Raw genomic sequence first — 24,251 nt, forward strand, 5'->3', positions numbered from 1 at the left:
GTGTGTGTGTGTGTGTGTGTGTGTGTGTGTGTGTGTGTGTGTGTGTGCGCGCGCGCGCGGTGTGTTTTCTAGGTGGTGGATGCCAGGCTAGTATCAGTCTTTGACGCAAGGGAACTGGAGCTGGTGATCGCTGGCACAGCTGAAATTGACTTGTCAGACTGGAGGAACAACACCGAGTACAGAGGAGGTACGGAAGAACAGATGGAGAATAGGCCGAAGTTCACTTCAAACCTTTATGTCCTATTTTGTTATTTATTATTTTGTTAAAATCATTAAAATAATGAGGAAGAAGATAATATTTTTCTAATGTCCACAACTATTCCCATGAAATTATGTTCAGCCAGCACCCTCAGGTTCTGCTATGACCCACAACTTCTGAAAACCCACCAAGTAATAGACCCAGTCTGTATTCTATTTGATTTTTTTCCCCTAATGATAAAGTAATACGTTATTTATTGTCATAAGCGCAACCATCACAGAGACATTGGCAATGAAAGTCTTAAATCTCACAATAAAAAACATTGTCAATGAAAAACATTCAAGTAAAAAAGAGAATCTCAAAATTTCCATCGCCATAGTTACATGACATGATGTGTTATTTGTAGGTTACCACGACAACCACATCGTAATCCGGTGGTTCTGGGCAGCAGTGGAGAGGTTCAACAATGAGCAGAGACTACGGCTTCTGCAGGTGCGTGTGTGTGTGTGTGTGTGTGTGTGTGTGTGTGTGTGTGTGATGGAGAAACAGGATTGTTATTTACTAAACTTTTGAGGCGAGGTGTAACAGCGATATTTGCTCCCTCCATCTTAAGCCTTCATCTTGTTTTCCTTCTCTGTCCCGCTGCACCTACCTTCAGTTTGTGACCGGGACATCCAGTATTCCTTACGAGGGCTTTGCTGCTCTGCGAGGCAGCAACGGACCCCGCAGGTTCTGTGTGGAGAAGTGGGGGAAGGTCAGCGCATTGCCCAGGTGAACACGAAGCTCATTAAGGCTTTGAATTTGGTCATGATTTCATGCCTTCGTCATTTTTACTGTGATTTTGGAGTCCCAATTTATTTGAAAATAATTAAATTCGGCTAGAGAGTCGAAGAAACAGTTATGCAAAAGGCAGTGAAAGTAATCATCAAAATAATTACTTGAGAACAAAAGTAGAAAGAAGGTAACAGTCAGTTTTTTATATACTGTTACGTTAAGGAGGTTGTGGTGGGCTATTTATTGGAATTGTTGTTTTTCCACTTAAGTTCTTGTGCTGATTAAACAGTGCTGGTCGGAGTTATATTTGTATAACGTGATATCCCTGTGATCTCTCTCCAGAGCCCATACCTGTTTCAATCGGCTGGACCTGCCACCTTACCCATCCTTCTCAATGCTGTATGAGAAGATGCTGACAGCCGTGGAGGAGACCAGCACCTTTGGGCTGGAATGATTCTCGTCTGACCACCGGCACAAATTTCAGCTTGCCTCAGTCACCTCAATGACGAGTAGTCATCATAAGAAGAGAGGTAGCCTTTGTGATGGTTGTCCATCACAAAGGTTCAAAAAGCTGGATTTAAAGTCCAATTTCTGGTTTGTGCTTAATTTATAATGGGCTATCATTTATAACGGAGGCTGATAAGACTTTTGAAGCTGCACTCTGACCTTTTGAAATGTCCCATGTACAGAGGTAAACACTTGTTTTTTTCTTGCACCTGCACACATTTCCCACCTGCTTAGTAACACACCCTGTGATGTGACGAATGAAGAGCCACACCGCCTTTGGGACCAGAAATATTGACTGTTGGGATTTGACCAATCTGTGACCGGGATGAGTTTTTTTTCACTTTCTCTTTGATAACAGGAGTTAACAGGAGTACACATCAAAGAAGAAGCAACTACTGCCTCCACTGTAAAAGCTCAGTGGACTCAGCGGACCTCAGATATACGGCCTGTCCAGAACTGTGTTCCTTGCAGTACAGTGTCTCTTTCTGGCCTGTAGTAATAACCACTCACGCAATTAATTCTCAAAGCCCTTCGAGGACTGCCTGATATAACATTTGGTAAGGTTTTTGGAATTTTCCCCTGAACTTCTACAGCAAATTTTGGTCTCCAGACAGAAGCTTTGGTATTTTACAGTATTTTCATCTCCAAGAAAAAGTGATTTTCTAACGATGTGGCAGTGACATGTTGTGATTTGAATGTAACCAACTTTATCATGTAGATTGTGTGGGAAGTGATTTTGTACCAGATTTGGATCAACTGGCAAAACAAATATTTGGCCATCACTTAATGAGTAATTGTTTTGATGGTAAGAAAGAAACACGCACTTTTATAATCATATCCATTTATTTGGATTGTACTTGATTGTTTCTCTTTGATCCAGGTCCATTTTTCAAAGTTTGTTAAAAGTAGTCTACACTCAAGAGGCGCAGATTGAAAGAAGAATGTACATCCTAATAGGCAATCTAAATGAAGTGTCATCTACCAGTGGCGGATCGAGAACATTGGGGAGGTAATAAGTCTGTCTGGGTGGCATGGGAGGGTGGTGGCAGTGGCGGTCTGAGAGGCGATTGTTTATTTTATTGCAAAGTGACTGTTGTTGCATACGAGGCCTCTAAAAGGGGCCGCATGTTTCTATCGCAGGGACGTTTTCGAATGTCAATGCATGAAAATGACTGAAGATGAATCCATGATCATCGGATCTGGTAGGCCCCTTATCAGGGAGAACCAAATGTATCCCAGCCAGTTAATGCTGCCTAATCTGACAATAATTCTACCTTTACCGCTGCTGTGCAATCGGCCATATTTCATTTGAATCCCAGTTACACACATAGCTGTTACATGCATGAAATTTAGCAATTGGATTACAATTTGTGATTCGTGCATATGTAAATCATTGTAATGTTGCAGTAAGGGTGGGGGGGATCATTTTATCTAATTTTAGTCTTCACTACTTCGACTACTGCTGGAGTTAATTACAGTTGGTATTGATTGGCTCCAGTCCCCCAGCGACCTCTCTTAACAGGATAAACAGTTACAGATAATGGATGGATGGATATTTGGTATACTTTGTAAACACGCAAAATATACAGTAACTTAAGTTTACATGCAGTGATGTAAAAAGTACAATATCTGAAGTATAAAGTAACAGAACATTAAAATACTCAAGTTCAAGTACAAATACCTAAAATAGTACTTGAGTAAATGTAGTTTCCAATAGTTATTGAGATATTTCAGGCTGAACTAAAGTGGTTGACCAACAGACATTGCTCTCCCTTCATCCACATCACTAGCATGGCTAAAATGAAGGGATGAACGTATCAGCTCAGTTGCAGCCTGCAATGTATCTTTTTAAGCCAACGTAACAATAATGGACTGGCTCTGATTATTGGGCGTTATCAGTTACGGATTGTCTCCGTATTTCTTACTTGGTTCAGTTTGGACGGATCAGCTGTCCACCCCCACTGTGCCTCCCTTTAGATCCTGCCACGCACCCCCATATCAGAACCAAAAACTAAATCTCCAAGCCCCACTACAGCTGCTGGTGTGAGAAACACAATAAGGCAATTAGATTTTAAGATGCTATTTTAAGTTAATTTATTATGTACTCACAGAAAATGACCCTGAGATATGAAAACTGATTTTGATTAAGTCAAGGACCTACTGTTTTTCTTGTTTACACTTTTAATGAATGTACACAAAATATTACAAAATATTATTTCATGTGCAAATTCAGTTTAATTCAATTGGGATCAAATAATTCCATTTTGGTAATGAAAATGTATTATTTCCATCACTGAATGCACTGCCCTTTGTCAGTCTCACCAGAATGTACCAAAGTTTTGAGCCTGAACTGGCTGCCTCACATCCAAACAACCACTCTTTCTGTACAGTCCACCTCACTTTTGAATATGAATGTTTGTTCAGCACTCTGCTCCTAATATAAAATGTTGTTGCTCTATGCAAGCTTTCTCTTCTTCTTTCCATGTCACTTCACTCTATTTGAGTAAAACAAAGCAAGATCAAATTAAATTTATATTTTTGTCTCGTCTTTTGTTAGAACATAAAACATACTGTCATGTTCTATTGTCTATTCTAAAGAATACTTTGCTCCTGAGAGTCACACAACATACTTAACTAATGACTACCTGAATTAATCATGAATTTCAGTATTAATACTTGTTTATAAAGCATATTAACATAGTCCCCAACCATTAGTGCATATCTAAATCATTATATATATAAATGCATGAAAAATGTACATCTAAATAACTTCTTAATCATTTACTAACACTTTATAAATTACGTTATTAATCATCTACAACTCCTTAATAATTGGTTTTTAATATATATATAATACTTCATTTACAAATGGGGAATCCATCCATTATAAAGTATGAAAACACAATCACGAAACACATAATAGACGAGCTTATTAATCAAGAATAAAACATTTATAACTGTTATGAATTGCATACTAATGAGTGTTAATGTAGGAACAATGCTTTATAAATGATGAAGTGTTTACTCATACTTAACTGTTTCATAGCGTGTGGTTATTATAAAGTGTTACCCAAAAAGCTGAATCATACAGTAATAGTTCAACATTTTAAAGTTGAAATGGTGTCTGTATGTAGCAGTTGAGTACTCTCTCTTTTGCGTTGTGTTTTAATTCAGGCACACTTGATATCCCTTTGGCTCCAACCAACCGTTTATTCACTGGACAGCATAGAGTAGACACATCTGGTAACAAACAGAATCATATCAGGGTTTCTCACAGTTCCGCCTCGTGATAACAAGCTGCTCTGGAACACTCAATTCAATTTAAGTGTGGCGTCGAATAGCTCAGGCTGATGGCAGACGGGCCGCAGCCTGAGAGATTGTGGGTTCGATCCTTATGAGGTACCAGTTTTGAGGTTTGACAGGCAATCGCAGAGTCAAATACGCCAGGACACAGTGTAAGTGAGTCGGGTCGGATGGCAGACGGGCTAGAACCCGAGAGATTGTGGGGTGACCGCTTTTGAGGTTTGACAGGCCATCGCGGAGTCAAATACGTTCCAAAAAGAATTCCAAATGCGAAAGGGGCTGGTGGCGTAGTAGTGGTATTCTTGGGCAAACCCTCCGATCGTCTACCACGGACTGTTGTAGGTTTGAATCCTGCACGTTGCCAAGTGTCTAGTGCTCTGCCGGTGTGGCGGTGGTGGGGGTGTTGTCCCCACTGAAGTTTCGGAGAAATGTAAGCAGGGGGTTATGGGAAAATGGATGATGACCAGCTGAAGTTTAAGTGAGAAAGAAGTTGTCTTGACATATGTATACATATATACACATATGTATATATACACATATACACATGTATATACATATGTATATATATATATAGTGAATAATAGAGAGAGCCTTTCAGCGTGTTTCTGTGTGTTCAACCATGTTATGCAGTCAGATGTAGTGTCTGTTTACCACCAACTCAGATGCGCCCGTGCCCTTTAATTTTAGCGTATGTACGTTTCCCTTTTTAGGTTTATAGAATAAGGTGGATTGTTATAATTTATAACACACTCATGTTATATAATAACAAAATATTTTCTTATGTTTTAAGGGTTTATTTTTAATCTGCTGAGATGTAAATAAAATAAAGCCAACAGCAGTGTTACCTGCAGGTATTTTCATTTGTGTGTGATGTGTTTTTATTTATGTTAAACTCTTTGCTCTGCTTTACTGGTTTGGTCAGACAGAGACCTTCATTCAGACAAGTTATCTTTACTGACGGTGACGTTTCATGTTGAACGTCAGACGACTAGAAGCATGAGTGAGTGGTTTGACACGAGGTGCACTGGAGTAAGAGCATGATTATACTGACACCGTTATTTATTGAATGGAGATCTACTTCTGAGTGAAGAATGCATTCTGAATCACAACACCAAACATCTGACTGAAGCGTTTTAGTACTGTAGCTGGTCGTGGAGAAGTAAATATGATCCACTTTAGTTTAATAACTGTTGAGTTGTTTAATCTATAATAAAAAATCATGTTTTATCAAATCATGTAAAGTAAAATGACCTTACCTGAGCTGTGAGATAAAAGGCAGACACTGCAGGAAACTCCTCACTTCACTCTCTTCATGTGAGCAGCCTCTCAGCTTCACTTGTTACTTCTCTGGTTGGAGTTTCAGCACTTCCAGGAGGATGGAGGTCTTTCTCTCTGAGAGGTCTATGGACCAGACTGAAGGAGCTGACTGGAAAAATGGCCTCAGTTTTGGAATGACAGCTGAAAACCCTTTAGTCTCGACATGCTGATAAAAGTCAAAAGTCTTCTTGCCTTTCTTGCTCTTTAAGTTCTTGACTTTAACTGGAGAAGAAATGTTTTGTGTGTCTAACACAAGTGGCGTGTACGACAGATCGGGCTTATTGTTTCCTTCAAACTGATTTTTGTTTGCCGTCCAAAACTGATTTGATATTTTCCGTGCTTTTGACTTCAACTTTTCCTGATATCTGTGGCACGGCCTTGGGCCTAAAATAAAAACAATAGTGAGTAAATAAATATACTATATATATATATATATATAATACTACAGCACAGTATTTGCACACACCCATTAAAGGGTAACTTCGGTATTTTTCTACCTGGAGCATATTTTCCCATGTTTTTGTGTCCAAGTGACTAACGGGGACAATATGTTTTAGTTGGTCCAGTATCAGAGAACTCTGGGGGTACCCTGATATGTCAGATATGTGTAGTGAATTAAAAAACACAATATTCACCTCCGAGTAGTATAAAGTATAAAGTATCAGAAAATAGAAATACTCAAATAAAGTTTAAGTATCTCAAATTTGCACAGAAAATGTTTGACAGCTATAGTTACTGTCCATTGTATTTGTTATTCTTGTTTTGTTTCTTACCTATTTGTTACGCGTTTAAAATAGATAAATGACAATAAAGTGGAACAATAGTTGTCTACATGAATAGTATATGACTGTATGAAAATAATGCACGAAAGGCATATTGCTTGTTTTCATTCTCTCCTTTCATTTCGTAAGTCGTAAATGTGCAAAATGTACAAGAGAAAGGGAGGACTTTTTTTGGCATTCATTTTGACGCTTCATATTTTTTATGTGTCCAGCTCCTCTTCTTTTTTCTGAATCCTAAGCTAAAGGAGATAAGAAAGGAAGCATTGAAGCACATTGACGGTGTGATCACATTACAGCCTGTTCAGCAGCTGACGTCTGCAGCGTTCTCCCTCAATACTAAACCAGTTTAAAACACTATAGTTCCCATTAGTCACAGAAACATGGGTGAATAGGTTGAGCAATACCAAAGTTACATCACATCAGCCCCATAAAGCTAAATAATAAAGATGTTACACACTATCAGTTAGAACTGGGCTTTCACATACCTTTTAAGTAGCTTGCGTCTGTTTGTGAGTCTTCGTTGAAGGAAAAGCAGCTGATCCAGTAGTGCAGGTCAAACTTCTTGGTCTCAGGAGAAGCTGCAGTCGTTTTCTTCGGGAGAAGGGTTGTCCTCCCATAGTTCCTATTTCTCGTCCCGTCAACAATCCAGAGGAACTCGTAGCAGGCTGCTTCTCCCTTTCTTATGACCGAGTCCAGTATTTTTCTGCGTTTATCGTAGTCATTGTGCTCTGCCTCTATTACGCAAACCTCCTCATTACTCAAAACATGTTTCTGATTCAAGTTCTCCAGAATCACTGAGAGATTCTTTAATTCTTCCACGAGATACACTCTGGCATTTTTGACGTAATCTGAGGCAGACTGTGTTGTACAAGCCATGTGTCCTTACTTCTGGGTGTTCTGCACACAGATCCAACTTCAATGATCTGGAGAACAAAATAAAAGCTTACATAAACAGTTAATTACAACAATGATTCTGACTGTGATGTATGAACTATTATGTCTCTCAAATCTTTCAGAGTAACTTGTCTAAACATCATGCAGCTGAAGCAACATTTAAAAGTTTATCAATTCCAACATGTCTTTCTGAAGATTGTGCTTCCCAAGATAAGAGGGTGGGGAACCAAACCAATCCGTCTCATATTTACAGATCTATCTGCACACTACATTTATATCGTCTGCAGAACAGGAAACTGCCTCATTTCCTCAATGTTGTGCCTTTAACTGAAACATGCTTAAAGAAATCTGTGCCTGACTGATATGTAATAAAAATACAGATTTTTTAATATTTAATATATATATATAATTGGTATTTCTCGACCCAGAAATATTAAGTAATTTGTTCTCACTGATTCTCTTTCAGCCCTGACAATTTAGCTTCTAAGCCTTCTCCCTAATTTGAGATTGGAGAACGTGCACATCTTACAACCTTTAAAAGAAAACTTAACAGTTTGTACTAATCACTTTTTGCATCTTTTAAACTGCACAGAGAAGAATACTGAGACACTTTGAGGAAGTACTGGGATGTTAGTGAACTCAAACAGTTCTAAATCTGAAATAAAGAGCTTTACATCAGCTACTAAAATAAGGAAATGGACATACTTATAAACATTCTAATCATGAGTCTAAAATGATGAGTCTTTGGACAATCCCACGTAGCAACAAAAGAGTAGGCCTCTGTGGTCTTGATCTCCCTTTAAAAACACAGTTCTTCTTCTTCCTCACTAGAACAGCGCTCTACAACAACAGTCCATGAGCAGTTACCTCTCCAGTGTGGCCCAGTGGGAGCCTCTCATCGCTCGGTGAGGTGGACTGGGTTTCTCTCTGTGTCCGCAGGTCCAAACCGAACAGCCTCGTTCATGCATGCACGTCTGTACGTTTCCTGCTCCGTTTTTACTTTCACTTCCTCAGACACTCTCGATGCTGGAAGAGGCCACAAGCTGTCGCTATTGGACCAGCTGAGAGATGAACTCCACACTCTGAACCACCATCTAAACAACTCAATTTCACATCCCTCTGTGTATGCAGACTTGTAATTTTGGCATGTGTTTTATCATTTTAAAACATATATCATCTCGTATCATCTCATTTTGGGTTTCTCTGGTTTCATAAATCTCCCTTTGAATTAAGTGTTAATTTAAAAAGTTTAATCAGTCAAACATGCAGAACATTTAAGTGCAATAAATCTTGTTGAGAGTTCTCTTTGAGGATGCAAAAAACATTTTGCATGGCGCAGGAATTGAACTTTTTGGAGCATTTAAGGTCGATAACGAGTAGCTAGGCAGCTTCTAAAACGTGCAGTTTCCCCAGATTATTAAAAAATAATCACATCAACTTTTGACCAGAAAAATATATCACCACTTTGATGATCATATAAAGACAAAAACTGGAGATTTGAACTGTAAGAGTTGCAAATAAACAAGAGATTAGATGAACATTTGGTCTACAAAATAAATCACGAAACAGCTGCTTCACTTTTTGTCCCATAATGATCTTAGTAGTTAGATTCTAACTTTGGGAGAATGTTTAATGTTCACAGGCATCTATATGTCTTCATATTGTCTGTGTGAACAGAATATACATATTGTTACAGTTTAAGAACATGACTATAGGAACAAGAGCGTCACTCTCTCCAAAGAAAAAGAAAAAACCTCGTCAGTTCATCAACTCTTCTTTGTTTTCATTTCACAACGAACTCAAAATTTCTGTCTTAATCTCAACTGTTAGAAAAAATATATATTAAACTCTGTTAGTACACAGCTCCCACAAGACAAAAACATAAAGTGCTCTGTGCCTCATAGTGGAGGGTTTGGAACAACACGGAACGCAGATTGGACAAGTTACAAAAACATGAACTACCACTGGTAGAGTTTCAACATAAATAACTCAGAAATACTGCATGCAAACTCCTGCTAGAATGAATCTCTAATGTACCAATGCCGCTGCACAGAAAAACACAATCAAAACAAGAAAATAGAGGAAACGTCCCATTAATTCAAAGTCGTCCTGGTATTGGGTAAAGAGTGAAGTGGTGGTCCAACATGAAGAGCGTTTGTTTCACTTCCCTCTTTGCTTCAACACCTTCACGAGTTCAGTCGCGGCCTGATGTCGACAGAGACCAGGAACATTTTGTTCATTTAATAAACGCAATACAAAGAAATCAATGACAATTAACTTGCATGCATTTGCTTTGTTATTTCTCATCAAACCGTAATAAGTAAAAACTTTTTAATGTTTATTCTTTATGCTCCATCCAGTAGACACTGACCTGCGAGGTATTTGGCACCGACTAACATCAACATGCTGCCCATGATGTAGAGGCCCAGGGGGATGCTGCTGAAGATACTCGTCTCACCTTTTGGTCATTTAAACACAGAGAAGAGCAATTAAACAACAAAACAAACACACCATGAAAAAATGAATTTGGCTCGGCAGTGAGCGCTAAACTTCCTACCGTTTCCATTACAGACGGGCTCCGTCGTCTCCCAGTTCATGGATTTCTGAACCGCCTTCTTCCACCGAGCGTACCGAAACTCGCTCTCTGAGAACACACAGACAGACCTTTTACTTTTCAAAGTGGCGGCTACTGATGACTTTGCCAGACAGCGGCGGCTCACCGTACCTTCGGGGTTGATCTGAGGCTCGAACTTCTCGGAGGTGACTTCACTCAGGTCCTCTGGGCTCAGGCTCCACACACTCACCCCCTCTGCTGCTCCTGCTGCCATCGCTGCACCGAGAGCTGTGGTCTCAGGCATGGACGGCTTCACTGCAAACAATCAGTTTAATCACTGCAAGTTTATTTATTATGTACCCACAGCTTCCCTTTGGCATCACACTCATCTGTTTTGACGCACTGAATACAGCAACAAACATGATAAGACATGAATGGACAACTTACCAACGGGGATGCAGAGGATGTCTGCCTGCAGCTGCATCAGCAGCCTGTTGGACGTCATTCCTCCGTCCACCTGGAGCTGAGTCAGCGGGATGCCGCTGTCCTGGTTCATAGCGTCCAGTATCTGCATTCAAACACAAATATCACAATTAGTATTATATTAGTTTACAAAAATGTAGCTTGTGCATCATGTGCTGCAGTACCTTTCTCTGATGACCAATTAGAGAAGCAGCTCACCTCTCTGGTCTGGAAACACACAGCTTCCAGAGCAGCAAATGCGACGTGACTCTTATTGGTGAACTGAGTTAACCCACAAATGATCCTGTGAATAAGAGAGGACGGCTGCGTGAATAACTTCAGACGATGATTTCATTCTTAGCTGCGCTGCGGAGTAGATCTTCGACTTACCCTCGAGCACTGGGCTCCCAGTACGGAGCATAAAGACCTGAAAAAGCAGGAACAAAATAACAGCCGTAGGATGTACCGACTGATGCAGCCAGCTTCTCTGCAACGGGAAAGAAACAGAAAAAGGAATTGGAATGAAGGAGAAAAGGGTTCACCAAAAGTAAATCACAACACATAAACAGACCCGTGTTTCCTTAAATATAAAGACTCAAGTAATCAGTGAAGCAACGTCAGAACTATTTCATATCCAGGCACACTTGGGGATAAAAGAGTCTGGAATCATTTTCTTGTACTGTCCTTGTATATCTTTGATACAGATTAAATGACACAACACTCCTGAAGATGTCACGTGTGATTCTTCTTTAAAGACCGGCACATACCGAGCTCTTCAGATGATCCGATGATCCCCAGATTGTCCTGCAGCCAACGAACCACGGCTCCACAAATGGCCACAGAGCCCTGGCAAGAAGCACCCGAAAGAACATCTTTTGAGATTATACGGAACTTAATGAAAGGAATATTAGTGCATTTAAGATACTGTACCTCGAGTGCGTAGCAGGCAGGTTTGTCTCGACCAAGTTTGTAGGCCACAGTGGTCAGAAGGCCGTGGTCAGACATTACAGGCTGCGAACGACAGAAGAACAATGCCACTGTGTGCAGAATGTGCTCCGATGTCACCGTTAAAATGAAAATCTGTAGTATTGTACCTTGGCTCCTGTGTTTCGCAGGAGAAAGCAGCCAGTGCCATACCTGAAAACACAAAATACATCAAACTACTGATACTAGAACCGACACATCTGAAGAGAATGAAAACACACAGAGCCACCTACGTGTTTTTAGCCTGCCCTTCCTGAAAACACATCTGTCCAACCAGTGCCGCAGACTGATCCCCAAGACACTGTGTTGAATTCACACATAAATCCATCAGGTGGCGCCATTGAATGCCTCAAATACTTCAGAGATTAGATGGAGAAAAAACACTGGAAAGTAAAACTAGAGGTGAACTTACCCCTGAAATAGGGATACCGGAGAGAACTCCAGATTTCTGCCAAAAGAAAAGATGAACTTGTTTAATAAGAGTCCCATTAAAAGAGCATTTTGATTCAGAAATCAGTTAAAAATGTAACGATTAAAACATGCACATTTGTAGCTAAAATATCAAATCAATAGCAATAATTAAACAGAAGTCAGTCACCAATCATTTGAATCACTATGAGATACTTTGACAACATGAGGCCAAATAACACAAATATACAGACTCTAATTCTACCTTCTAGCGGCGAGTGTGAACCTCTAAAATGTGTGAACCTCTAAAATGTCTTCACTCCTACACGTGAGGCAATCTCTGTTTAAGTTATAGATGTTTAAAGAGAAAGGTTGATTCAATAAAAACTGTGCAAAAGAGTGAAGAGATTTCGGGACGTTGCAGAGGAGGAGGGCCCGTCAATGACAACCAGCCGAGTGACATGCCACCACAGAAGCAATGAGGGACGGGGCGCCTCCAGTACATTTCCAACATGTACGCACTCGTGTGTTGCTGGGTCCAAAATCACTGAACAAAGAATGTTTTTTTACACACTAATGCCTGTGATCAAGCCGTGTCCCTGCGGTCTGTTTGGTTAAACTGTTTTGGGTTTGCACCAACTCTTGTGTGAAATATCCGGCTCTTGAGCAGCTAAATGCTCCACCATGAATCAGCGTTTTGCATGGAGGCTCCGTTCACATAATGAGCGCCACTGGTGCTCAAAATACAGCTCAGCTACTGAGGCATAAGCCTTCACATGAATCTTGGAAATGCACTGAGTGACGGCATGTCCGCCTTGGCCTCAGAAAAGCAGGACAGGTTGCTGTGCATGATGAGGAAAATGATATGATGGCGAGTATTACTTACCCGGCTAGAACAAATTTTCTACCAGTGAGAGAGGGGAGACAATGGCACACAAGATAAAAGCCTAAAATAATTTATCAGTCCACCCTCATGCACGAGAGTCACACTAGACACAGCAATGACAATATTAGGATAACACAATTAATATGATAGACTCATTGTAGGAAGATTGTGAGTAGAGTTGACTTCATATGCATGCATGCTTACCATGAGACCGTAGATTTCTGAAGAACTCCTCACTCGGGGCAAGATCTCCATGGGAATACCAAAATACCTGATGGGAAAGAGCAGCAGCGTCACAATGATTGAGCCAATTCTGCTTTCCAGACTATTTCTATTTATGAATGAAAAGGCAAATGACAGACGGATGCCGTACGTGCAGAGTTCTGGGTCCCAGTCCAAAGTGTGGATGTTAAACAACATGGTTCTGCTGGCGTTGGTCACATCTGTGCAGTGGACTCCGCCTGACTTGCCCCCGGTTAAACACTGTGTGACCGCCAATTACAAAATACACACAAAGAGTCAGTTTCTACACCTGTCAGCTCCGGGTTGTCACCATCATGACACCTACACAACCGTTACTTACCCAAATGAGCCAGGAGTCCACGGTGCCGAACATGGCGCGGTGAGACACGACGGCCTCGTGGACCTCGTCCACGTTGTCCATCAGCCAGCGGAGCTTCACTGCGCTGAAGTAGGTGCTGATCGGGAGCCCCGTCTTATGCTGCGGGACGACAATAAACAACTCAGCAAGGTGCTTGAATTAAGAATGACGCATTACGATGAATGAACAAGAGAGAGCAGAGCGTGACTCACCTTCAAGTGGTTCTTATTCTTTCCTGGAGTTTTGTTGATTAGACGTTCAACTGTCGATTGAGTCCGCAGGTCGAGCCAAACTGAACAAAAATCAATCAATCTGCTGTTTGTGTCCACATCCAGACCGCTTACATTAGTAAAGAATGTCACATCTGTGCCAGGATGAATGGAAATGAAGGAAACACAACATCACAACTTTACCAATGGCATTGTAGAGGGGCTCCCCCGTCTCTTTGTCCCAAACAACCGTGGTCTCTCTTTGGTTGGTCACTCCAATAGCTGGACAGATTCAAGCAACAATTTCCTAAGATTTCAGGTCGTTAATGCATCTTTGAAAGAAATGAAAACGTGTGAGTGAATACCTTTAATGTTCGAGATGTCTATGTTGAGCTGGGTGAGCTTTTCACACGTCCGCTCCATGCACTCGTACACCGACTGCAGAATTTCTTTGGGGTCTTCCTCCACCCATCTGAAAATAAAAGGGCAAAAAACCCAGTAAATCAGATCTACACATTTCTAAGTTATGTAAGCATCTTTCAGGAGTTGTATCGGAGCTTTTCACGAACCCTTCTTTGGGGAAGCTCTGTTTGATTTCCACCTGATGATGGCTGAGGAGCTCTGCTGTTTTTGAATTAAACACCTTCAAAGGAGAGAAATGGCAGAAGGAAAAGATGTTAGCTTCAGCCAATAACACTTTATTCTTCAGTCATGCAGGGAAAGCTGAACATGCAGTAGCTCTAACTCCATTCTGAATAGTTAGATTACACCAGTTGTCATTTTATGACTCACGCCACCAGAACATGAAACACAAACCTTCAATAATTAAACACGCTAACAGTACAATTATATTAAAACAAAGTAGTCATTTCTGCAGTTTTGTAGGCTTTTGGCACATGTCTTCAATTGGCACAACCAAAAATATCTCAGCATGCGTCAAGTAGCATTTAATTTACTCAACTCTAATGAGAACTGAATACACTTGTGTTTTGCTATTCTTGCCATGGACTAAAATGTATCAATAATGGTTAAATAAACTAGTTTAGCCACATTTTAATGGCAAGATACATGTTTTAAACGGTATTATGTATGGTCAAATTACACCATTTGTCTCTACAACCAGAGGGCAAAAACCACACGCTCACTTATGACAACAGAAGCAGGCAAATACAGCCAAGGACACCGTCAGTGAGCCACACATTACCAGAAACCGCGTGGAGCTCGTGCCCTGGTCGATGGCTGCAACCAACGGTCCTAACGTTATCCGGTGAGAGGATGCGGCCATGGCGCCGTTCATGGGCAACACGAAGAGCTTCACCACTGGATTAGAAAACCGATTATCAACATCGACAAAGCGGCTCAAGCGAAAGGAGAGACTAGGGGGGGCGTGGTCCGTCGCGGAGTTCCTACGCACTATTCGTCCTTGCGCACAATGATGACGCGAACCAGTCTGTGCGACAGTGAAAAACAACAAAATATTGAAACAAATGAAACATTTCTTTTTTAAGTTTTTCTTACTCCAAAACATTCTGACAAGTATATTGCAGATTATCTTTAAAGAATAAAATTTGGGGTTTGGTTTCTTTATAAATCCAAGAAAGAATACAAATAATTTCGTATAATATATTTGATAATGATGTTGGCAAGAAAAATGTATTCATAAATGTAATTTTAACGATAAAAATAATAATTTGCTCCCAAGAAGAAAAGAGAGATTCCCATACCGGGAGTCGAACCCGGGCCGCCTGGGTGAAAACCAGGAATCCTAACCGCTAGACCATATGGGACGGTACGCATCTAAGAAATATAACATTTACTAAATAAATCTACGCACCAATTATGATATATAAATGTATAATTTACCATGCGTTGTCGTTCGAGATGAACTGCGCAGGCGGCAGCAGCAGGGGCGTTGACAAAAATCTGCAATAGTTGCCTGCAAAGAATAAACAGGAAGTCACAGATAGTTATTTCCTGTTAGATCCGATCTGTAGGCTACTTGTAGTTTACAGAACTCAATCGGATTTATTCATGTGTTTTTGTAAATATATATTCATGTGGAAATGTACATGTACCTGCATTGTATTCTATCTTTTGTTCTTTATATTTGGCGTCAGTAATATCATTATTTTTAGAAGATATGTTCAGCTTTTAACGTACTATAGCTCAGTTTTAATACTGATAAGAATATGCAATTGGTTTATCCCAAAGCAGTTTAAAGTATTGATCATTTGTTAATATGTATTACTCATTTATAAAGCTATTGCGTTATTTAGGGATTTACCATGACACAAATACATTATTCAATATTTTATTAGGAAAATAAAAACCTCTATACACAAGCGTACATTAATATTTACATTCAAATAATATAAATAAGTATATTTTTAGCCTGCAAGCCTGTAAACTCTGTACTCCTCTTTCTCACATTTTCACAAGACACATTTTTATGCTGTATTTTTTTTCATATCATTTTCTTTAGTCATTCATTATTAATTTCCTAATTTAATGTTATTATAAAGGTTTTCATACACTCATGGGGATTTTGGTGGGACAGACATAAACTGGCTACAACAAACCGTCTACATGGATTATGTGCTAAAAGGCTCACACCATCAAACAATGTCTTTAAATCCTGGTTTGATGGAGACAACCGACTCAGTTTGTAGATATGTTGTCCAAAATCTTCGGAATGGCAGAATATATTTCCTTTTAAACTGAAGTGTGGCTGAGATGTAGTGACAGTAAATATCCACAAGGGGGAGACAAGTGAACATCCAATAATGATCCCCCGCTCTCTCGTCTTAATGAATGAAGTATTAATAGCTGATAAACATGCTGACAAGACTTTGCACATTTTAATTAACCGTAAAACATATTCAAAACGTTGATTAATTGAGTTCCAGAACACCATTCAAGCCTTTATTAGTGTACACCAAATATGTTGCACTGAATAAGGATTAAAGTGTGTTTTGAGGTCTGTAGGTGATGCTATTCCAGTCACAGTGTTGAATAGCTGCACAAATAGCTGATTTTATGCACTTTTGCTGACACCAAAGGGAAACTGTTTATTTCATGTTCAGAATTTGCAATTGCATTGCTTATGTATGGTATTCCCAAGATGGCCTTTACAAGTCACCACAAAGCAGTAGGAAGCATCAGATAAATGCTTGATCAGTAATAATTTCAGGGGTCAGGAAAAAAAAGTTCCCCTAAAAAAATCCAATTACAGTATTATACAAATTCAAAAGTCACTGGCCACATTCTGTGACCACATACCAGTGGTCTTATCCTACAGTACGGAGACCAATCTGTCCTCTTGAACAGGATTCACATAGCGCAGGAAATAATGCAACAGTAAAAGTTTGGAGCCTCATTGTTGGAACTGTCTTACAGAATAACACCTGTGAAGACAAGTTCAATTAGAAGGAAGGATAAAAAATTTATATGAAATATAAAGTGCAATTATCGCTGTTATTGAGGGCACAGCCTAATTGTGATGCTCTTTGACAGACTTTTTAATTTACTTGTACTTGAACAATATAAAAGGTGGACAAAATGGAAGTGCAAAAATCCCCTGAAGTTCCAGAGTTTTGGGGGAAACTACCTGCTGTGCAAAATGGACTCCGGTGCAGGTCATCTTCTGTCTCTCCCTCGTCTCTGTGCTGCTGTGTCTCGTCCCTTCTGCCCTTTCCTGCTTTGCGAGCTCGCGTGTGTGCTTGAGTGTGTACTTGTGTGGCGTGTGACAGTGGCTGAGTGAGGTGAACCAGGATAAAATGTGACAGATGAACACATTTAGACTGCCGCGTCCATTAACTTAGTGGATGTACCTACACACACCTATCTCTCATCTGTAATTGCCGTGTAGGTGCTGTTTGGAGAGCGAGCTACTAGTTACAGCCAGTTCATTCCTTTCTCGTGTGCACGGCTGCTTGAATTATGCATTGGATTGTAAATGAATGACAACCCGTTTAATTACATACCTCGTCTTACTGCTTATTCTAAGTTACCTGTCTCTCTAATGCAGCATTCTTGCAGCATTTTAACAAACCTGCTTTCGCCGCTGACAACATTATAATCTGGGAACAAATGTTATTTGAATAAATTAAACAAAAAGCATCAAAATGTAAGCAGTTGAGATTATCTGCCTGCATGTGATGATTCTATTGAATGTGTACTTGTCTGGCGTGTGACAGTGGCTGAGTGAGGTGAACCAGGATAAAATGTTACAGATGAACACATTTAGACCTTCTGTTTTTGTCTGTAATGAACAATGTCATCTTGTTTATCATTTTTTGAGTCTCTCTCTGTGTGGACTTGACCCATAAAGCTTAACAGAAATGTTCACGTTGTATCAATTGGAGAATAAAAGCTTGAAGGCCGCTCTATTGTATCCATTCATGTGCGTGTTCCACGTACCTCTCTGTTCGATACTCTATACCCCCCCATGTGACAGGACTCTCAGGGGGCAGCTCTATTGGGAATCAGGGGTAAGCAGAACGTTACAGGTGTGTGTGTGTTTTCATCTCAGGAGCTGTGACCCAGAATAATACATGTTTTCATCCCCTCATATTCCTTCCTCTCATAAATTCAAGTGAGTGTTTCCTATGAAGAAGGACCACAGTTAATCATTCTCAGTCTATTATGTGAATACATGTTCATGTGTCTCATCCACCATTTGTCCCCCATGCAAGGACAAGGAGCAAGGGACACATTCACATGCACAGAGTGGGACTGGCAGAGATGGATGGGGAGGTGGGCAACAGAAGCAGAAAAAAAGCTGCATTGGGTTTTGTACGCTTGACTGACTTCAATAGAAACATCACTGAAAGTAATTTAGATGAGTGGTTTTACGTGTGTTGCACTGCATTTAACATTTAATTACCTTATACAGCAAACAAATTAGAACGGACGCTGAAAAGCATCTTCACCACGAAACAATCTGTGTGAAAATCGTACTTGCGTTACTACTGTATGATAGAAAAGCACACAGGATATAATATGTTACCGTTGACGGAGATAAAGTGACATTATGCCCTGCAGTTTTTAGTTCTCTTTACATTTAAAGGTAACCAGCGTTCCAATTCATTTCAGAGATTTTAAACTAGCTTTAGACAGGTGATACATCCCATTTAGTCACCTTTATTTTCATGTGACCCTGACAAAAACATGTTAAATGTTCTTTGTTTGCACATTTAGTCCAAGGAAGAGTTAACTCCTAGAAATCAACCTTGATTTCCAGCATGTTCCACTAAATCCCATCTCTCTGTAGATGCTCGAGCTCCCTTGAGCAACAAAAGTCTCAGCATTTTCATTCTATATTTGCAGCAGCCTGCCAAAGCCGCTGGCTGCCTGAGAGGAAGCAAATCAAACTTTAAGTAAGAACTGAACATCATTTAAAGGGATTCACTTTCCTCCCATCCACCTGTCATCTCGCCGCTCTACGTATCCTCGTATCTCTTCTTTAACTTTTGGCCCCCTCGCATTCAATCCCCTGTCTCCTCCTTTCCCTCCCTCTCTCTCCCTTTCGCCTCTTCCTGTCCTCCACTCACCACTCTGTAGATGGTCCAAGTGACATTTGGCTGTCCCCTGCCTCGAGGGGGTCCAGGAGATGCAGACGTTTTTGGCAGGCGGGCACAGGGACGCCTAGGGGTCCTGACGGGGACTCCTGGACCAGGAAGAGAAAAAAAGTACACATCATAAAATGCACCCGCAGTCAGAAACACACATACGCTCTCGGGTGCCCATGCATAAGCAAACAATTGCACAGACAGTGGAGAGCTCACGCCGACACACACACACTGACACATGTAAATGCGTGTGCGCACAAACACTCATGCAAACATCCAACCAATCAAACATGTATACCAATCAAACACCCGTAATGAAGACACAGTGGACGGTAAATGTGAGAAGGCGAGGGAAGCTGCCCCCATGGAAAAGTTTGTGAAACAGTGAATAAACTGGGATTTGAATTGGTAAACTAGTGAGCTTCAATGTGACTGCCTGGCTTCATTCCCGGTCCTCCCTATAGTCACAACTTTATTTATTACTGCTTTTTATGCTGGGAGTGAAATCTGATACGAGAGCAAATTCAGATGACACAATCAAACAAAACCAGACGGACATTTGCGTCTGACTTGTCGAATATGAATGTTTTATCCCAAATCCCCAAACTACACTTTCATCAGTCACAAAGATGCTGGTATCTAGTACAAAGACTGAACAGAGTACAAAACAGTTGATAGGGAATGAATGGGAGTTCCTGTACATGGCACTCTTCTTCTCTATTGCTTTTGAGCACCAGAGAAATTCCAGGTGTTCACATTCATCCATAAACCAAATACAGGCTGAAAAGTAGCAAAATATAGATGAAAATGCATGAAATTATCGCCAAAAGACTTGTTCAGATGGACAGTTTTGGTGGTGTGATTGTCCCTCTGAGGCCACTTATCTGTCTTTACCACCCCCCCCCCCCACACACACACACACACACACACACACACTCTCCTCTGTCTCTTCAGAGCGATATGCTGGTCATCGGGGGAGAGACGGACGGGCTAATTGCCGGGTGCCGGAGCTCGTCGACGTGCCACTGCCCGCTGGCTTCTGGCTCAGCCATAATTACCTGGTAGCCGCAGATGTTTCACGCCATTGTTGTACACCCAGACAGAAAGGAAGGGACGGATAGATGGACGGAGAGGTCATGTAAAGAGGGGGAGACAGAGGCCTGGTTCCCCTCGCCAAACTTCTGCACACGCGCAAAGAAACAGCGACCAGACGGCATTCATCCTACCATCTTTTTTTTTTCCAACCCAATCTTTTATTCATCTCTTTCAATCCATTAACAAACCAACCCTTTTATATTTGCACCTTGAGTGTTGATAATTCTTTGTGTGTGTGTGTGCGCGGGGTGCAGCCTTCCCACTGAGGCAGAACAAAGTAGCATAATAACTCAGACACTGAGCTGACCCTTTCTGCTGCTCTGGAGCTGTGTGTGTGTGTGTGTGTGTGTGTGTATTAGCATGTATGTGCATCCTCGTGTGTCTATTTGAATACGACTGCTTGCACTCAGCCGACTGTGTGTGTGAATGTGTGTGTGTGTGTGTCTGTGTGAGTTTGTGCTCGTGAGCATCCCTATGTATGAGTGTATCCTGTGTGCTCAAATAGCTGACACCCTCCAGGGGTGAATTGTTATGGATGCTGTTCTGTTGAAATTACTGTTATTTGTTTCCTTTAAAACAAGCTAATTGCAGCATAGCGGGTTGCTCTGTGTGTGTGTGTGTGTGTGTTCATGTATGCTCAATTTGTTTGCTTCCTTGTTTATCGTTTGTTTGTGTCGCATTGCAGACCCCTCCAATGTCTTTAGCGTGGACACATTTTCATTCCGGCGTCAAAACTCATTGTGCTGCAGCTGCTGGGCAGTAATTTGACTTTTTAGCCAATTGTTTTTTCTCAGCTAAACTCAATAAAATAGGACGGGGAATTATCTGCACATAAATTGTATGACAAACAATTAATCTCATCCAGTGAAAAGGATCAATTACCTCTTTGGTGTTTTTATACCACATTCTTAGAGAACACGGAAAACGGCCAACTGGGATTGTTAAGTGCTGCAATCTCTTGTGAGTCTTTTCTAATTAAAATATGACAGCAATTATACTCAACATGCATCAGTTGATTCACCCAATTTGAAGAAAAGATCGTATTATAGTGGTATCCAACCCTGCAGGATTTTGGTTTTATTTGTCTGTATTTCTAAATATCTATTTCTAATATTTCTGCCTTCACCTCATGAGTTACTGTAGAGATTCATTGAATTTAGTTTGAGGTGCTCACAGGATTTAAAAACAGACAGAGGCCCTGTCTATACGCATTTTCAAAAACGTTTTGGCCTTTTGTCAACACACAGAGTTTTAGGTTAATTAAACGTTGATTTTTTTAAATCTAAAGTGTAGATTTTTTCAAAAATGGAAACAATGATGTCACCTCCTCAATGCATGCATGCCCATTGTTGTAATGAGCATGCGGCAGAAACATCAACAAATGCAAACTACCTGTTTGTTTACGTTCACCTGGCCGATCAAATATGTATAAATAAATACAAAAAAATCCCTGGTCTTATGCTACCGTACATACACATTATTCCAATCACAAGGACATCAACATTTTTTAATTCAGAAAGAAAAAGAAAACGATCCTGTTATCAACATGGGGCAAAAGCAAACCTATATAGAAACCAAAAGTTACACCTCATGTCAGACATACAACCACCGTTGCATGAAATATAGTCAAGCTGATTTAGTGTGAATATGAATGTAAGTGCTGGGAGCAAGAGAAAGAGGAGCATGCTGGTGTTGAGCGGGTTAAGTGTGTGTCAGTGTTAAGTGGGACATCTCAGACAGACAGGCCATCCTCTCACAGGCCCCCTTGTCTGCCAGGCAGGTGAGGCAGTGTCTCTTTATCTGTTTCTTTCACCCACACACACACACACACACACACACACACACACACACACACACACCTCTGCCAGCTCCTTCACGTCCCCCTATGCCAGGTACGTCTACGTCCCGTCTTTGTGTGCGAATGAAAGCGCGGCAGATCTGACGAGGAAGAAAATACACACATGCAGGCGCCATTCTCACGGGGGGAAGAGGAGGGACGAGAGGAGGAGAGGGAGAAGAAGAGGTGGCCTCGCCTTCCCTCTCATCCCTCAATCCAACACTTCTCCTCCTTTCGTTCGGTTCCATTCGTTCGTCAGTTCTTTCTGTTTTGTTCCGTTCCATGTGCTGCTGCTCTGTCTGTCTGTCTCTGCCTCCGCTCTTCTCCTGTCCTCCCTTTCTTTGCGCTCCATCCTTTTTCTCCCCCATCGCATCGTTCTCTTTCTTTCCCATCCATCCCTTCTTTCTCCTCGCCTCGTTCCAGTTTCCAAGTGCCTGGACGGGGGCTTACTGCTCCGGTCACTGCTCAGGGAGTACTGCGAGCTAAAGTAGGCTCGGCGTAGAAGAACATCAGACGCACACTCACAGGCACACACTTGAACAAACAAGAGAAACGGGCCCTTTCTCTTGCTCCAATTTCAATTGTGTCTTGTTTGCTACCTGCATATGTCTCTACCTTCTCCAGATCCCAAAGCTTATCTGTACACGCAGCCTAGAAAGCATTCTGAGAACTGGTCTGACATCATACGTATCCAAACACCAAGCACTCAGAGATAAGCTCCCCTGCTCCTATCTCAATCGGTTACCCAGCTCTCCAGGCCAAGCAAAGTTCAGCACAACAGAACTGCACTGAAGTTCAGCCCAGCAGAAGAGAAACCGCTCTGTCATTCTTGTATCTGAAAATTTGAAAAGTTATGGTGGCCTTGAGGATAAAGGAGGAAAATATGTAATATTTGTAATGTGTGTGCGGTAAGATTAGTCCTGCAACGGCACAAAACTGAGACCCAAAGCTGGGCTGAGCATTTTTAAGACCTGATCTGGTACCTGTTTTAAACTGGTACTGGCAAATATGAACGCCACACTTTACAAAGCTTTTCTTTTGCTTCATCCACAAGAAAGAAAATTAATCCTCCGCTAAACCAACTTAACGTACAAAAATGTCACGTACTTCAACAACTTGTGAAGGTTTGCACAGATTGAACCTGTCATCACTCAATGAACTAACAGTGTCAAAGTAATGAAATACACAGTTAATTCTCCTCTCCTCCTCCTCCTCTCTTTATAGAGAGAGAAAACACAAGCAAATGAAGAAACATCTTCACCAACTTGACGACACAAAAAGCGCTGCAAATACAGAAATGAGCTGCAAAGAAGTTCACAATACAAAGGAAATTGTATCCGAGGACATTCAAAAGTGTTACACGCGTCCGGGACACGCAGCACTTTGTTTGATGATTGATTTGTTTGTTCTTGTACTGTAGAATCTGAATCATGCGATCACAATGACGGTAAGCAGACTTCAAAATACTTCATGAGCCACAAACCACGGCCACAACAAGCACGTCCCAGCCACGTGCATCACTTTTTAGTGTCCCTTGGAAACAAAGTTTGACATGATTAATGACTAAAAGGTGAAGTTAAATATAAATTATATCTTTGAAGACAATAGGACAATCAGCAGCTCTGTTCTTCTTCTCCTTCTATTTACCCTCAACATCCTCTCCCTCTTTGTTTTCGTCACCATCATTCCTTCTATAATTCATCCTCATCATCACCTTCATCATTGCATATTGATTTTGTCGTAGCTCTGCAGGCGTGCGCTGACCTTTCATATGAGGTGCTCGTTCTTCAAGACCTCAAGAGGGGAGAATGATTGATGTCTAATCTTTGATACCCTCTGAAGATGTGTGTGTGGTTGTGTGTGTGTGTG

At 41.0% G+C, this 24,251-nt stretch overlaps 2 protein-coding genes and 1 non-coding gene across 10 annotated transcripts in view; 1 reads left to right on the forward strand and 2 right to left on the reverse strand.

The window, feature by feature from the left end:
* hecw2b (HECT, C2 and WW domain containing E3 ubiquitin protein ligase 2b) overlaps window positions 1–4,195 on the forward strand; it is a 36,834-nt gene extending 32,639 nt beyond the window's left edge. For all 3 annotated transcript variants that reach the window (XM_031852213.1, XM_031852214.1, XM_031852215.1), the window contains exons 27-30: window positions 73–187; window positions 606–691; window positions 858–970; window positions 1,316–4,195. In XM_031852213.1, the coding sequence (XP_031708073.1) occupies window positions 73–187; window positions 606–691; window positions 858–970; window positions 1,316–1,427 (426 nt within the window). In that variant the 3' untranslated portion in view covers window positions 1,428–4,195. The remainder of the gene's footprint in view (window positions 1–72; window positions 188–605; window positions 692–857; window positions 971–1,315) is intronic.
* Window positions 66–16,184, reverse strand: LOC116386187 (glycerol kinase-like). Of its 6 annotated transcripts, none has more exons than XM_031852218.1 (24): window positions 15,744–16,184; window positions 15,085–15,330; window positions 14,450–14,523; window positions 14,246–14,352; window positions 14,085–14,162; window positions 13,884–13,963; window positions 13,654–13,791; window positions 13,444–13,553; window positions 13,275–13,341; window positions 13,071–13,088; window positions 12,189–12,224; window positions 12,010–12,077; window positions 11,887–11,929; window positions 11,723–11,803; window positions 11,560–11,638; window positions 11,183–11,279; window positions 11,012–11,096; window positions 10,778–10,898; window positions 10,334–10,645; window positions 10,148–10,234; window positions 8,644–9,981; window positions 7,368–7,805; window positions 6,040–6,484; window positions 66–931 (listed from the first exon to the last, which is right to left on the reverse strand). In XM_031852218.1, the coding sequence occupies exons 1-21, from the start codon at window positions 15,744–15,746 to the stop codon at window positions 9,971–9,973; spliced, it is 1,941 nt and encodes a 646-aa protein (XP_031708078.1). In that variant the 5' UTR covers window positions 15,747–16,184; the 3' UTR covers window positions 66–931; window positions 6,040–6,484; window positions 7,368–7,805; window positions 8,644–9,970. The 6 variants fall into 6 exon arrangements, with proteins under 6 accessions (XP_031708078.1, XP_031708079.1, XP_031708082.1 ...); XM_031852219.1 differs by lacking the exon at window positions 66–931 and adding an exon at window positions 4,535–5,250; XM_031852222.1 differs by lacking the exon at window positions 66–931 and having other exon boundaries at window positions 5,354–6,484; window positions 10,334–10,420; window positions 10,502–10,645; window positions 15,744–15,831.
* trnae-uuc (transfer RNA glutamic acid (anticodon UUC)) lies at window positions 15,596–15,667 on the reverse strand. Its single transcript has one exon. It is a non-coding gene; the product is annotated as a tRNA-Glu (tRNA).
* Window positions 16,185–24,251: the final 8,067 nt, after the last annotated feature.

This window comes from Anarrhichthys ocellatus, unplaced genomic scaffold, assembly GCF_004355925.1.
Source record: "Anarrhichthys ocellatus isolate YVR2014 unplaced genomic scaffold, GSC_Weel_1.0 scaffold12, whole genome shotgun sequence".
Classification (NCBI taxonomy): Eukaryota; Metazoa; Chordata; class Actinopteri; order Perciformes; family Anarhichadidae; genus Anarrhichthys; species Anarrhichthys ocellatus.